At 48.7% G+C, this 15,270-nt stretch overlaps 1 protein-coding gene across 1 annotated transcript in view; it reads right to left on the bottom strand.

The window, feature by feature from the left end:
* The window catches only part of AACS (acetoacetyl-CoA synthetase), a 69,796-nt gene extending 55,372 nt beyond the window's left edge, over nucleotides 1-14,424 (bottom strand). Inside the window, exons 1-2 of the mRNA XM_006261865.4 lie at nucleotides 14,165-14,424; nucleotides 10,071-10,174 (exon numbers count right to left, since the gene is read on the bottom strand). Of these exons, the coding sequence (XP_006261927.2) occupies nucleotides 10,071-10,174; nucleotides 14,165-14,282 (222 nt within the window). The 5' untranslated portion in view covers nucleotides 14,283-14,424. The remainder of the gene's footprint in view (nucleotides 1-10,070; nucleotides 10,175-14,164) is intronic.
* Between the last annotated feature and the right edge of the window lie 846 nt (nucleotides 14,425-15,270).

The raw sequence follows: 15,270 nt of genomic DNA, 5'->3' as shown, positions 1-15,270 counted from the left end.
GTGTTACACTGAACAGTTAGTCGAACTGGTACAACTCCACATGGAGCAGGTTTTAGACTCCAAAAAATTGAGGAAACGGAGCAGGGCGTTACAGAGAGGTTTGCAAAATGGACTCCTGTGTTCTCTCTCTCTCTCTCTCTCCAAGTTCAAGGCCCTGACCAGCCAGCAAAAGCACTACTGCTACAGGCCCCTGCCGCAGATATAAAGAGGACCCTTACGTGCCAAAGTCTGACATCATCTGCAAAAAGTCCCTGGAAAGAGAGGACTTAGGAAATCCACACCAAAAGAAGATCCATCCAGGGCTTGAAGTATCCTGAAATAATGAAAAATTCAACCAGGAGGCTGCAACAGGGCACTGTTTGTGCCTGCCACTTTTAAGGGCCCCGAGACAGCAGCCGGCAGGTGCCTAATTAGGGCAGCTGTTTTAGATTCAGGGCTGCCCATATAAACGGGGCATTTTGCTGCTGAGAAGAGGCAACAACATTGCCTGGCCGGAGGGCTGCTGGTATCTTCTGGAGGTAAGGGAGGAGCTGTAGGGGACGGTCAGGAGGCTCCTGGTCCTGGGGACAACCTAAAACTGCACCCTGCCAGGAGTGGGTGGCCTGGTGGGGAAGCAGTTCAGGGAGCCATGCTGCCCAGCATGAAAGCGAATTAGGCCGCCAGAATGGAGGGATCTTAGAGGGGTCCTGATCAGAGAAGTCTGGGGCCCAGCGTGGGACTGTTGAGAACATCTGGATGCCATCTGCAAGGCTTGGGCTGCGGTGTAAGTGAGGAACGAGCTGCAGATAGCACCCCCTGGCATCGGGGCAAAAATTGGCAGCCTCCCACTTAATTATATCAATGAGCTAATTACCAACAAGGTGTGGCAGGCGAGAAGGCACACGATTAGCCCAAAAACAGGTGGACCTGGACATGGAAATCGGCCCCAAGAAGGCCCCCTGTTACAGAGGCATTACCAACAGGTGCAGAAGAAACACTTTCTTCCCTTGCCCCCTCAAGCTGATGAGCATGGATTAAAACTTCACTTTTATAACTTTGCAGATCTCGTTATACATTTTAGTAATCTCCCCTTATATAAAGGGATAGGGGAAAAAAGTCACTTAGGCTTATTCACTTCAGGCTAGTACACTGGGACTATTCAGGACACTTTTGATTTCAGCTGCCCAGCAGGGTACAGATTTCTTATTCTCCACATGGAAACATGCTCCTATGACTGCATCAGCTTTTTCTGAAAGCTCAAATGATGCCCTCCAGTCCTACCACAGGGACTATATAGGTACTGCAATGCCAGACTTCATTTGGTCAAATACAAAGCTGCCTTCTATTAAAAGCTTGACAAGATCCCAGATATAGTACTTCTATTTCAGATTAGTGGTTTTAAGACTGGAAGTGCTCAGCATGCGTACGTTATCAGTGACAATTTGGAAGTTACAGTCCAAGCCTTTTTAAGAACAGCAAAGCTCACACGGATGCACTGTATTGCCCAAGGATGCATTTAGGGACACGGTTCAAAAAAGCCTCAGACGGCTTTCTGTTTTGTGTGCTTATAACTAACTGCAGTTCAGTATGTTAGGCTGTAGACAACTCACTGGCTGATGCAAAGGAACAGCTAAATGTCTCCCTTGCGCCAACACTTGACTGTGCTGCGAAACACTTGAAGCCACTTTTGAAATGCAGACTTTCTTGCTGCTACACTTTACAACATTGATGTCCAAGTTGCGGTTGCCAAATATACAGACTCCCCTAAAGGAGTGCACTGGGGGTGATATGCAAGTCTCACCCACTAGCATCCTTATTCATTTGCACTGGCATTACTTAAAAGCTGCAGTCACCGACCAGGATACTGTTGTCCTAGATATACAAATGCAGAGCAGAAATAGTTTCTACCCTAAAGAAGCTTGCAATGCAAGGAGCTGCTTTCACAAAAGCTAGCAGCATAGAGCCAAAGCAGCATCTCGGAAGCTGCTGCCAATGTAGTGACAGATCCCAACTGTTCCTAGCTTAGGTGAGGCGAGAAGGGTTGTGCAAGTCATCGTTTCTTCACCCTACATAGCCAGGACCAAGCACAGTAACAGTCTGCAAGTTCCTGAAGGAGGCAACGGACTGCTCACTGGGCATCTGCCCCCAATGGAGCATAGGACATATGCTGAAGAGATACACCAGGGGTGTCCAACCTTTTTGAATGTGGGGCCAGATCACGAACTTTTTATCGCCCAGTGGGCCGGCAACCCAAACTGAACAGCCTCACTCTGGCAGGGGCGGGGGTGGAAATAAGAGAGAAAGAAATCACTTGAGTGTCTTCTAACTTGTCGCATTCTCAGCTGCAATTTCTAGGCAGGGAAGAGTGTCCCAAGAGTTCCCCCACCCCAACCCTATATAACTGAGATCCTCCACCCCCACCAGTAAAAAATGGCAGGGGGTGGGGGCAGGAAATCCATAAGAGGTAGTCAGGTGGAAAGCAACAAGAAAACCACCTATGGAGGTTGCTGGGAGTCTTCAGGGCTGGCAGGGGTACCAGCTGCAGCCCCAGCCCCAGCTCTGGTGCTGGGAGAGTGGCGGTGGCATGGACCACACTGCTTGAGCAGATATGGGGAGCAGTGCCCACCCTGCAATCTACATGCTACCCAGGGTCTGGGGGGCTTCTAGGAGGTCTTATGGAGGGTTTCCCTCCCTCGCTCAGTATGAGCTCCGTGTGCTGTGGGGTGGGGTTGATTTACCCACTCTTCAGTGTGCATGGGCCCCTGGGATGACCCCCCCAGCCCAGAGTGTCAGCTCTCCCTGCAGTGCTGGGGGGGGGGCTGCAGGTGAATTCCTGCTGCCCTTCGGGTTTTACCCCCTCCCCCGAGCCTACCTGGGACCCTGCTGCAGCTATGTGGGGTCTCATGGGGATTTCCCTTCCCCCCAGTGCAGTCGTGGGGTGGGGAGATTGGTTCCCTGGTTCCCGCATTTGCATCCTCTTTTCCCATCCTGGTGGTATGTTTTGAATACATAAAAAAACAAAACCTATACAGACAAAGATGCTCATTTTTATTTTCACAAACTCAGTATTTCACGGACTTAACATAGACATTTGATTTATGACACATTACAACCTGCCTGTCACCCGTTTCATCACCAGGCGCCTGCCTGACCCCACCTCTGATGTTCTTCTTTTTCCCCAACCTTTCTTCCCCTCCTCCCTATTTGTTCTGCCTTTTGTCTTCCTGATTTCCTCCTTTTTCTTTTCGTTTGACAGCCTCTCTCACCTTGTACTATTATCACCGTCCTGTTTCCCTTAGGCCTTTTCCCCCCTGCTTTCCTCCCCCTCTCTTCCCTGTTTTACTTTTGTTTTTTCTAAATTTCGACCTATTTTCTTTTCCGTGACTTCCTGTCACTCTCTCTGTGTCCCTCTTCGCTCTTTTCCGGTCTCCTACATATTTATTTTTCACTGACAGCTTCTTTCCACCCTTGCAGTCTATCGCTGCTGTCTCTCCTCAGGAAAGCGGTGGCAGGACCCGGCTCACTGATGAGCCTGGCCCCGCGGGGGTAAGCAGCTCCCCTCCCCTCACTGCTGGCTGGGGCCCATGGGTCAGCCCTGCCCACCTCATCATTGCCCCGCTGCCGGTGACAGCACTGCCAGGCACTCCGCAGCGGCTCCGCTGCCACCGCCTCAGGCCAGATAAAATGGCTTGACGGGCTGCATGGCAGCCTGTGGGACGCATGTTGGACACGCCTGGGATACACCATGTGCAATCTGGTGCACTAGGGAGCAACTATTTGTCTAGAGGCACAATTTTCCTAGAGCTCCCTGGATGCAAGACTCCAGCATTCCCCACTGTGGGCCTGTGCATTCATGGCACAGCATGAATTGGGGCAGTAGCTGTCCCCGTCATGTTTATACATGATGAACAACACACCCAGGCACAGCCCTTCTGGCAGGGCTCCCTGCCAAGGCACAAGGTTATAGCAGTTCTAATGCAGCCTTCAGTTTAGTATCCAGAAATGGGGCTCCAGCAGTTCAACATCCCATTCCCTTGGATAGCGATCTGGTTATGAATGGTTTTTGTGAACACATGCTCCTGTCCTGTTAACAGCAGGGCTAACCAAGATGCTGCTCCAAGCTGGACTGTCTCCTACAACTTTGTCCCTCTTTGTAAAATCACCCACATGGTAACCAAATATCTGGCTTGTATTTTATCATGAGTTATTGCTTCCACATGGAGGGTAATTTCCTCTGAAGTATACACTCAATATTATGCAAAGGCATCCCATGCTCGTTCTCCACTGCTGCCAGGCACTGTAGGATCATTCCTGCAGTACATGATGGGAGATGTAACAAGAGCCCCAGCTCAGGTCAAACTAAAAAAAAAACCAAAAAAAAAACCCCACAATCCAATTACTTGGGGCAGTCAGTGCCATTTTCAGACTCCCAATAGACCATTGTGGACAGAACAGATCTCCATGCTGCAACACCAACCGGTAGAAATAAATATCAGCTTGCACTCATGTGCATGTACACACATACAGACACTGGACAGGACACATTGGATGGCTGCAGCTCTGCAAGCCAACTGCCAAGCAGTCCTGGCTGCAGTGTTTGCACCACAAGCAGCAGCCTAAAGAGGAAAACGAGAGTCAGGAGTACAAAGAGGTGCAAGGATCATGAAACTAAGCACTGGAATTTTTCCCTGAGAGCAGCTTGGCTCTGCGCAAGATGGTGCCTGGACTTGCAAACCAAGCACTGCCTAGTGGGAGAAGATGGTGGTATAGATCTAGGATGAGTGGAAGAGGTTGCAGAACTTCAGGGTGACCAATAACACCATCTTGGAGATCACCATGGATCTTACTTCAGAGTAGCAGACTAATGACAACTCTGTAGCCCTTCGGACGTATACAGCCACTCGTGGAAGCTTGCAACCCGCAACTGCTACTAGTGGGTCATTAACCAAACCTGGTATGAGCAGATGTTATGTTTCAGCGTTATCAACATAGGCACATGAAACGTAGGCCTTATTACTAGGTCAAATGAATTGAACTTGGCACTAACTGACTAAATCAGAGGGATGGCACGTTTGGATATGTTAATGAAGGGCAATAAGAGGGGACCCACTGGACAGTGCCCAATTGCAGAGCCCTTGGAATTTCCAGAGGTGATGGACAGACCAAATTAGGAGTCCAGCCCAGATTAAGATACCAGTAAAAGGCCAAATTAAGATGTATGCAAGCATGTGATGGCTTTGCTGGAACAAAGGAATATGCTGACAGGATAAAAACATGAACAGTATGATGATCACAGGGAAATGAATTAACAGTACCCAGAAATCAAGAATCAAAGGAATAAAGTTAAAGAAATAGCATGGGGGGGCAACAAGGAAGTTGCGGGGGGTGTCATCATCTAGCAACATCTGGACTGAAAAACAGCCATCACCCGCAGACTACCCCCTAATTACAAGAACTGACTTCACCTTTCCTGTGAAGTAGAGTAACATCTGAGAACAGAACAGAATAGAATAGGACACAATTCAACAAGGACAAATACAAAATGCTGCACCTAGGGAGAAGGAGACACCAGCACACTTACAGGCTGGAGGAAGACCCTCTCAGCAGCGCTGTAGCAGAAAGGGATCTCGGAGTCATAGTTGACTCCAACATGAACATGAGTCATCGATGTGAGGAAGTGATCAGTAAAGCTAACCGTACTTTATCATGCATTAGCAGGTACACCACAAATGGGTCCAGGGAGGTGATACTTCCCCTCTATGCAGCACTGGTGAGGCCGCAGCTGGAGTACTGAGTGCAGTTTTGGGCGCCGCACTTCAAGAGGGATGTGGATAACCTTGAGAGGGTCCAGAGGAGGGTCACTCGTATGGTTAGAGGCCTGCAGGTAAGGCCCTATGAGGACAGATTGAGGGACCTGAATCTCTTCAGCCCCCGCAAGCAAAAGCTGAGAGGTGATCTTGTGGCGGTCTACAAATTCATTGGGAGGGGGGACCAGCAAGGGATAGGAGATGCTCCTTTTACCAGGGCACCCCTCAGAGTAACTAGAAACAACGGCCACAAACCAGCAGAGAGCAAATCCAGGTTGGACATCAGGAAGAACTTCTTTATAGTAAGGGTTGCCAAAATCTGGAATAGGCTCCCAAGGGAGGTAGTGCTCTCCCCTACCCTGAGGGTCTTCAAGAGGAGACTGGACAAGCACCTGGCTGGGGTCATCTGATCCTAGTGTTCTTTCCTGCCCACAGGTGGTTGGACTCAATTATCTGCTGAGGTCCCTTCCAACCCTAATATCTACGAATCCGAGATCAGGCGAAACCACTGAACTGAGTGTTTTTCTCTCTCCCTACGTAGAAGTTATTAAGATAACATTTAATGTATTATTAAGTTAGACAAGGTTCTTTGGGTAAATCCGATATCTTATTAGACCAACTCGGATAGTTAGAAAAATTCTTAGCAAGCTTTCGGGCACAAACACCCTTCAACAGGCTGAGAAAGTGTCTGCAGATGGTCTGTGCTCTTCCTGTAAAGCAGCCAAAGACCAGTATGTATGCAAGAAAGCCAGTCAGTTAAAATACAAATTGAGGTGGTCAGTAAATGAGAAACAGGTTTGGTTGGGGGGGCGGGGGGGGGGGGGGGGGGAGTGAATGTAACTGTAGTCAAAAGGATGGGAGACAGGAGAGTGGAGGGAGGGAAGAGAATAAGAATAGCTGGTAAAAAGTGGAGGGTTTACCTAGGGAGTCAGAGGTCAAGCAGGTTGTGTGTCATAAATCCAATGCCTATATTTAGTCCACGATGCACCCGAGAGCTTGCTAAGAATTTTTCCAGCTATTTGGGTTGGTCTAATAAAAGATACTGGATTTACCCAAAGAACTTGGTCTGCCTATGTCCTTAGACCAACACTGCTACAACCTACACCCTTAATAAAAGTTAGATTTTAATTAAGTTGAACTGTGAGGCATATTCCATGTTAAACTCTAAGTTGATTATGCTTTGGCGATTTGTTAGCACAATGAGTGTAACAAACGGACCCTTTGGGCTGATGTGATGGAGGTACGGGTCACTAATGGAGAGGCAATGTCACTGCATGTTGTAAAACCTAAGAATCCTCAAGGGGTTATTGATGGGAATTCACGTGGTACCCTAATTGTACTGAGGCAATTAGCAGGATCCACATTCTCCTGTGCTGGACCTTGGGAGTCACGGACAGAAAGGAATACATCTCTTTAGTGCACCAAAGCCAATATTTGCCAATATTAATGCAGGTTTGTATGGAAGAGATCATGCCGTTAGACTTTGCAGGAACTGTTAACTCCAAAAATAAGCTGCTGAAGCATATGGAACACAGAAAAGGGAGAGGAGAGGGGTTTTTTTATACACAAGAGGTATTAAGCGTGTTAGGCATCTCCAAACCTTAAGATGCCTTGGGGAGGGGAGAAGGCAGAGTCAAGAGAAGGGGCAGCTTTCACTGAATAAGAACACTGGCTTCCGGGCATAAATAACAGCCCTTAAATTAACATCTCTTTATTTTCCTAGGAAGTGCAAATGCTTAAAAAAATATGTAAACAGGAACAGTTTGATTTAAAGCAGTGGTTGCCAACCTTTTTAGACTGCAGACAGGTAAACTGGAGGACCAGAAGTGACCGCAGACTGGCAAACTACGAACCAGCATACTGCAGATCAGAAGTGAATGACATACTGTGGACCGGGAGCCAACATTTTATAGTTGATATAAAAAAAAGGGTTGGCTCCCGGTCCACAGCATGCCAGTCATTTTCGGACTTCCATTCTAGCAGCCAGCCCTCCTGTGGACTGACAACCAACCCTTCACAGCCCAGGGCTCAGGAACCTCCTATTTAAAGGACAAGAGACAGTTTGGTTCACAAGCTTCAAGCATTTGGCTCAGAACATGTCACGGTAATCACCTTTCCCCTTGGTTTCTGCTTAGGAACCCTGGTGGGCTAGCACGGTGCAGCACAAGCCTCACGTCCGCACTGGACAGATCACAAAAACTCTGCTCCTGCAGCCAGTTATCACCACAAGGTTGGAAGGAGCTGGGGTAGGGTTTTTTTGTGGCAACCAACCACTCCTATAGGTCTGCAGAACTACAGCTGCTGAACCTCAAGGCTGACACAAACATGGGGGGAGAGGGGGAAGGAGTAGATAGCACAGCAGTTTTGGTGGAGCATGCTTCCCAATTAAGATGCCCGTTTGTTGTTGCTACAGAAACGGCAGCTAGAAACGTATCCATCTCTACCCTCCTATATCACAGCAAGGCACTATTCCACTCCAGGAAGCCCCTTCTTGCCCTGCCAGGTCCCTGGTTGCTGCAAGAACTTCTGTGCCAGGTCCTGCCTGGAAAAAATAACTCTTCCCTCTCTCCCCCTCCCCATTTTGGACTGCTTATCTCCAAGAAGCCCTCCCCTCATTTCTCAGAGGCTTTTACAAGGCCAATGAAGTGTCTCTTCTGTTGCTTTCTCAAGTTTGTCAGACATCAGGCAGCTGTTAACAGCAGTGTCCTTGAAAGGCTGGGTGCCTCAAGTACCAAACCTGTAAGACAAGAAAATGCAGCAAGCAGTTATTCCACACAGTCCGGTTATTACAGTGGAAACTGAGCAATCTACTTGAACAGTGGTCTGGAAAACCATATTATTGATGCTCCGCTCCCACCATGCACATTTAAGGGATAAGGCTTGGGGTTTTCCAAGACTCTGGAGCAGGTGGCACATGAACACACAGTACAGAGGGCAAGTGGGATAAGGTGACAGGTGGCCCTCCACTGAAACAAGCAACTAATTGGTGGACAGCAATTAAATAGGCTGGTGCAGAGGCCTTAATTTTTGAGGATGTGACAGGGCTGTGAGGGCCTGAGCAAAAGGGAGAGATACGGCTGCCAAGGTCATTTCACAGCAGAGAGGTGGAGCGTATCTGCCAGTTTGAGGGCATAGGAAAAAAAAAAAGCAGTCACTCTGAGGGGGCACGACTCGGAGAAGGTATTTGCTGATACACCCCCTAAAATATAAACCACTGTCTTGGGTGCATGGGTGGGAGGAAGCCAGGGGCAGGGCAGCCATACAAGTGGAAAAAGCAGTGGATTTCTAATAAAGGCAATGCAATGATACTTACCAGCCTCCACACCACAGCTGCAGTCCAAGTGTTTTCAAGGACAAAAGTTTGGCTCGCAACAAGGATGGAGGCTTGGATGTCTACTCCCATCTCTGAGGTCTCAGCCGAGTCATCATGTTAAAGAACTCCCAGTAGTCAGGCTCGTGGTCACCAGTCCTGCAGTCCTTTTGCCGCCTCTGAGGCAAAGCATGAGTTGATGCTGGCTTTCTGTGTCCAAATCCCGTCTAGTTCCTCATTAAATGGACAGGTGGCTGGCCCACTGCCAGAGGTCCAGATGTCATCCTTTGCTTTCTTGTAAACCGTCTTCACATCCTTCATCTTAAAACACAAAACTACAGGGGCTCTTGGCTGTGACCCCACCCTGATATCACCTTAGATATCCTTCTTTCATAGGACTTTTGGTCCTATACACAGTTCCCAGAATTTACTGTCTTGTTGCCTCTCCCTAGCAGGCTGCACACCCAGGACCTCAGCATGGCCCCAAGAGGAAACACGGCAAAGCAGCATGGAACAGCTGGAAGAAAACACTAAGTGCATGGAGCATGCAAACGCAAATGAACCAAACCTGGCCACACTCCAGCATTTGAACAGGAGGGGATACCTGATCCCCACGACCCTACTGTAGTAGACAGCACTCAAGTAAAGAGCAAGGCAGCGTGGGAAGGCAGCTGGAAGGCAGCCCAAACAGCTCCAAGCAGATGTGGAAACAAGGGGAATTGCTACACATTGGAGTTGCTGCCAATTCCAAGAGGGGTAAGAAACACTTGCTTACCAATTACCTCCGACTAAGAAACAGCGTCATGTGGATGGTGATATTTTTACATTTATGCAACCTGTTTATATTGGTTTACGACACCCATATAGACCAGCCCCAATATGGTCATTCAGCAACAGTGTATGAAATAGCAAGAGGCACTTTTAAGACTGACTCTCTACTTCCCCTCTACTAAAGAAAGCATGAACTGACTCACCTCGTCATACAGGCGAGAACACACAATGCCGCTGTACTTCCAGACTTCGGCCCAGAAATCCGGGTAGAACTCCAGGGACCACTGGTACAACTCGTTGTAGTTGGCTAGAAGCAATAGATAATATTTATGATTACATGTGTACACATTTACAAAAAGTAATACAAAAATAGGCAATGGTTTCCTTCAAAAAAATAAAAAAAAACAAAAAAACCACACATTTTTAATGGAAATCTACTAAGTGGAGCAGGAGAGTAGAGAAATCAGTGGAACAGAAGGAAAAGAGGAGAGAGTCACACGAATGCATCTCACAAGGAATGATCTGATCCATCCAAAGATAAACAGTCGTTTCCCTTTTCGGGGCCTCCTGTACCAGCTGTCGAGCAGAAATTACTGGCCCACCTGAACAACTAACGGACTGTTTCAGCTTCCTTGACTGCTTTTGCAGCCTTTAACTAGACTGAGAGACGGGAATGTATTTATTTAGAAACAGTTTGTACCCACGTGCCTCACTGAAACTCACAAGAGCTATACCAACAGAACGGCACCCAAAAAGCTTGCCAATTAAATATTTCTATTTCTTATGAAGGGCATCAATAGTAGACTCAAATGTGGCACCAGAGGGAACAGGCCAGTCACAGACAGTGCCCTGCTATCTATGACAGCAATACACTAGATAGGGGTAGGCAACCCCCGGCACACGTGCCAGAACGTGGCATGTGAAGGCATTTTCCTTGGCACTCACATCTCCAGAAAGGGGCCAGGGCTGCGCTGCCATAACAAGGATCGGGACCCTTGCAGCCTCCCCGCTGTCCACCCCTGGCACACCAACATCTTATAAGTTGAGGAGGTAGGCGTTTTTGGCACTACCCAAAAACCTTGCCCACCCCTGCATTAGATCTTGGTTCCCACAGCTAGGTCTGGAAAGCTAAGGGAACAGCTTCTCCACAGCAAAGCTCATTATTTAGAAATATGTAATCTTCCCCAAACTCTTCTAAACTAAGTGTATAGGGGCACCCCACCCTTTTACTCAAAGGGAAGTAAAAGGTTAGGGCCATGTTCCCATGGTATTAGCTACACTGAGCTATCAATTCAACCGAATCTCATGATGCATTAACCAGAGTACAGCCCCATGAATCTAACAGATCAATTGCTCTGTCCACCTCCACTGTAAATTGTACACAACCACAGTGCAGGGACAAAAGCTTCCCCACGTCATTCCAAGGATTATGTGCACACACATTTAGTAAAATTCAGGTACTTATTATATAGTTGTTCCTGTGCCTCTGGAACAAGAAATCTTTAAACAAAAAAAAACTTGAAACATATGGTATCTGATTTTCACAGTACACATTAGCTTCAGCTACAATGAAATGCTCAGCACTTTTAAAAGTCAGGTCCTGGCCATCTCAAACTGAGCATCCAGGCTAAACACAGACACTCAAAAGCCCTACTCTAAATCAATGTGATCTTTGCAGGTTACTCTAAGCTGTGTAGATTGAACCGATAAGCAAGCGAACACTCGCATTTGATTCCAGAAATGCATCCACATGCCTGCAGTGACCCAAGCCAGAAGCTGGGAGGCGCTAAAGCACACCTCCCTGCTTGGCTGGAGCAGACAGCTTGGACCAAGGCTGGCCCACCTACTCTGCAAGTGGGGGGAAGGGGGGCTTGCAGTGTGCAAAGCATTCTGGGATGTTGGGGGACTGCAAGTCAACTTGAATTTGAAGGGGATCTGGGACAGAAGTTCAATAAATTGATTTAACCTAAAAATTAGTTAAGTCTGATGCTACATCCATCCAGGTTTATCTTAAGCCAGTTTCAGCCATCTTAAAAGCAGTTTATGTGCACTGAACACCTGTTGTGTTACAGATCTGAACCAGTTTCCACTTATACTGGTTTGTGTGTAATTTGTGTCCCTAGCCCCAGTGCTTAAGGCACCTAAAACTACAAGCTTCAAAAAGATAAATCTTAACCTCTTTATGCCTCCACAGCTCCCCATCTGTAAGTAGAATAACCCCCACATTTGCATAGTATTTTGAGATATCCAGAAAGAAGTTTTAAAATATCATCATCACTATTCTCCTTTCAGCACAGGCCCCTATGTACCAACAGTTGCCATTTCACTGCCAACAAGTGACAGAGCCAGAAGTGGTTATAAAATATCAACGTGTGCGATGTAGTTAAGAGTGGGAAGCACCTGTCTTTTTCTCAGACTAGATGACAGCAGCCACCTTAGATGCCAAGGATGAACTGAGAGGTGCACTTCACAGTTCATGTCTGTCACTTCCAATTTCTCTCTTCTGGTCACCCCTCATATGCTCCACTTCTGCCAAATCCCACCTTTTTTTTATTTATTTACACCTACAAATATGTGGATCCTTTCCCCTCCATTACAGCATCTAAGACATTCACATTAATCACTGCATTCTCTCTCTCCCAGGACTACCTCATTCATCTTTGGCAGCAGTTGAATTTTTGGATTGACTGGAAGAATTGGTGTAAGCCATTACCAGATGCTCCCTTACTTCTCACAGACCTACAGCGGCTCCACTCTTCCACCAGACCCTTCGAAACTTTGTCCTCAACTCCATTCTCGCCTACATATCTGCACTAACCCCCACCTCCTACATTTTACTCCGCACACGACACCTAAGCTTCTCCCTTTACTACCCAATTTGTCCCCACACCAACCTATAGATTGGGATAACCCTCTGTTAAAATACCTCAAGATCCCCTCTGTTTCTCCCTTCAAGAAACTATTAGAGAGGAGCAAGAACATGTTTTACTAATCATTCAAGCTCTTGGAGATGGCCAATCCCTATTCTACTGTCTCCATCCCGTCAGTCCTGTTTATCCTCGTTTCAACCTCAATTTTCCTAAGCTTCAGGGCAGACCCGTCATGTGCATGGTACTGACATGCCAATGGATATCAGCAGGTGCTTGCAACATAACATCATGTACATCGATAACCAGAGCTCTCTAGATGTGTGCACAGACCTAGGACCCCAACACACAGCCATCTGCATAGAAGTGAGCACCCGGGCAGGGGCCGACTCAAATCTGTGTGCCCACGTCCTCATCTAACACAACAGAACCACGGCCAGCGCTTTAGAGCAAAAAGACCAAGCTGCTAACTGTGCAACTCATATAACCGAGTCTGCAGATAAAGACGTTGTTTCCGGCTCAAAAGGCTAGTTACGTTCATTCAGATACTTCATTTTACACGCGCGCGTGCAATCGCTATGGCTCCCGAGACTAGTTTGGAGCGCGGTTACATTATCTTTGCATCACGGTCCACCGTACGGGACCTCAACTCTCATCTCCTTCATATTGTAAACCCAACGTGTGAAGTCTACGCACACAGCCCTCCGGAGGGGACATCTCTCCGACGTACAATCGATGCCCTGGATTTGACACGTTTCGGGATTGGAAGCGGAAGTTGAGGGGGAAAGGGTTTCGCGTCCCGAAACTTGAGACGAAACCGGGACGTTCTGAAACGCTGACGTTTTACACCACTCGGTAACCTCGTAAAACGAGGTCCGAAAAATTCACCCGGATGAATACAAGAAGTCGCTTGTTTGCGGGTACCAGGGTAACGCCGACAACACGACGCCGACCCCTCCGTCGGGATCTCCATGCATCGCACGGGAAGCGCCCCGCTTTAACGCTTTTCACGTTGCCGTTTCCTGCCCGCCGACGGTCGCCGGAGAAGCAAACGCCGCAGATTTAAAACCACGATTTTTGCTTCCTCGGCGAGGCAACGAACGGCCCGCTCCGCCCACCGGGGACGGCGAGCGGAGAAATAACAGGCGCTCGAGGAGCGTCTGACGGACGTCCCCGCCCGCGAGGTGATTTTCCTGAAGGAGAGGTGCGTCTCGGGGCATAAAACCCGGCGGACTCCCGCTTTGGGGCGCCCGACTCCAGCACCCCCCGGCTCTGCGGGGTGTAGATCGGGGGTCAGCAACGATTTTGGCCGAAAATACGTGCAACGTCGACGCGGCGGCGATTGTGCCCCCAAACCCGGCAAGGTGTCATTTGAATGCGGTGAGGGGGCAGCGCCCCAGCCCTCCCCGGGCGACCCCCGCCCCGCTCACCCAGGCGGAGGCCGTAGGCGCAGGCCAGGGCGGCGCGGAAGCGGTCCATGTGCGTGTTGCGCTTCGAGTCGGGCTCCCACATCACCCGCGCCTCCATGATCTCCGGCTCGCGAGACATGGCGGCGGGCAGCGCGGGGATCCTGTCAGCGCGCGGCCGCTCCGCCGGCTCCGCGCGCACTGCGGGGCACGCCCGTGCCCCGCCCTTTAAAACGGTCACCGCGCGCCAACGCCTGTAACCTTCCGCCTCGTCCGAGAAAGGAGTGCGCGGGGCGGTGCCCCGCCCCTCCGCCGCCCGGGCGCCGGGTCTACGTTGCGTCTGTCTCACACTGCGCGTTACGTACAGGGTGTGCGCTACGTCATTGCGCGCGGTACGTTGTAAGCAGTGCGCTTGTATTGTGTGCGAGCTCTATGCGCTGCGCGATGTATGCACCTGGCATGCATTTCACCCATCGTGCCGTGCATGGCACGGTGTGCACTGCACATTACATGCACTACACGCTGAATGCTGCATGCATTCTGCATTGCGTGTTACCTGTGTTATACACTGCACAGTGCACGCATGTTGTGTCCTTGGTTACACGCTGCACATTGTATACGCCTGACATGGATTACTCATTGCACATGATACGTATCCTGCACTGCATGTCACATTATACGCTGCACATTACGTGTCTTACACAGTGCACATATAGCGCGTACATACTTTATACACTGCGCATTGTGTACACCTGACATCTATTACTCGTTTGGCACATTACACATATCATACACTGCATGGCACATTATGCACTGCACATGACCTATATTACCCACTCAGTGCTGCATACATTACAAAGGGTTACACATAATATACACTGCATATTACATCACACACTGCGCATTGCATTATACACTGCACACAGGATGCACTGCACATTATATATTGCACACTGCATTACAAACATTAAACACTGCATATTGTATACATTACACACTGCACGTGACATTATTACTGCACATTACACTTATCGTGCGCTGCATGTTACATTATACACGGCACACCGCATACATTACACATTGAATGCTGCATACATTGGGCACGGCGTGTTACATATATTATGCACTCC

Source organism: Alligator mississippiensis, chromosome 10, assembly GCF_030867095.1.
Source record: "Alligator mississippiensis isolate rAllMis1 chromosome 10, rAllMis1, whole genome shotgun sequence".
Classification (NCBI taxonomy): Eukaryota; Metazoa; Chordata; order Crocodylia; family Alligatoridae; genus Alligator; species Alligator mississippiensis.
This window is presented reverse-complemented; position numbering and strand designations above follow the sequence as displayed.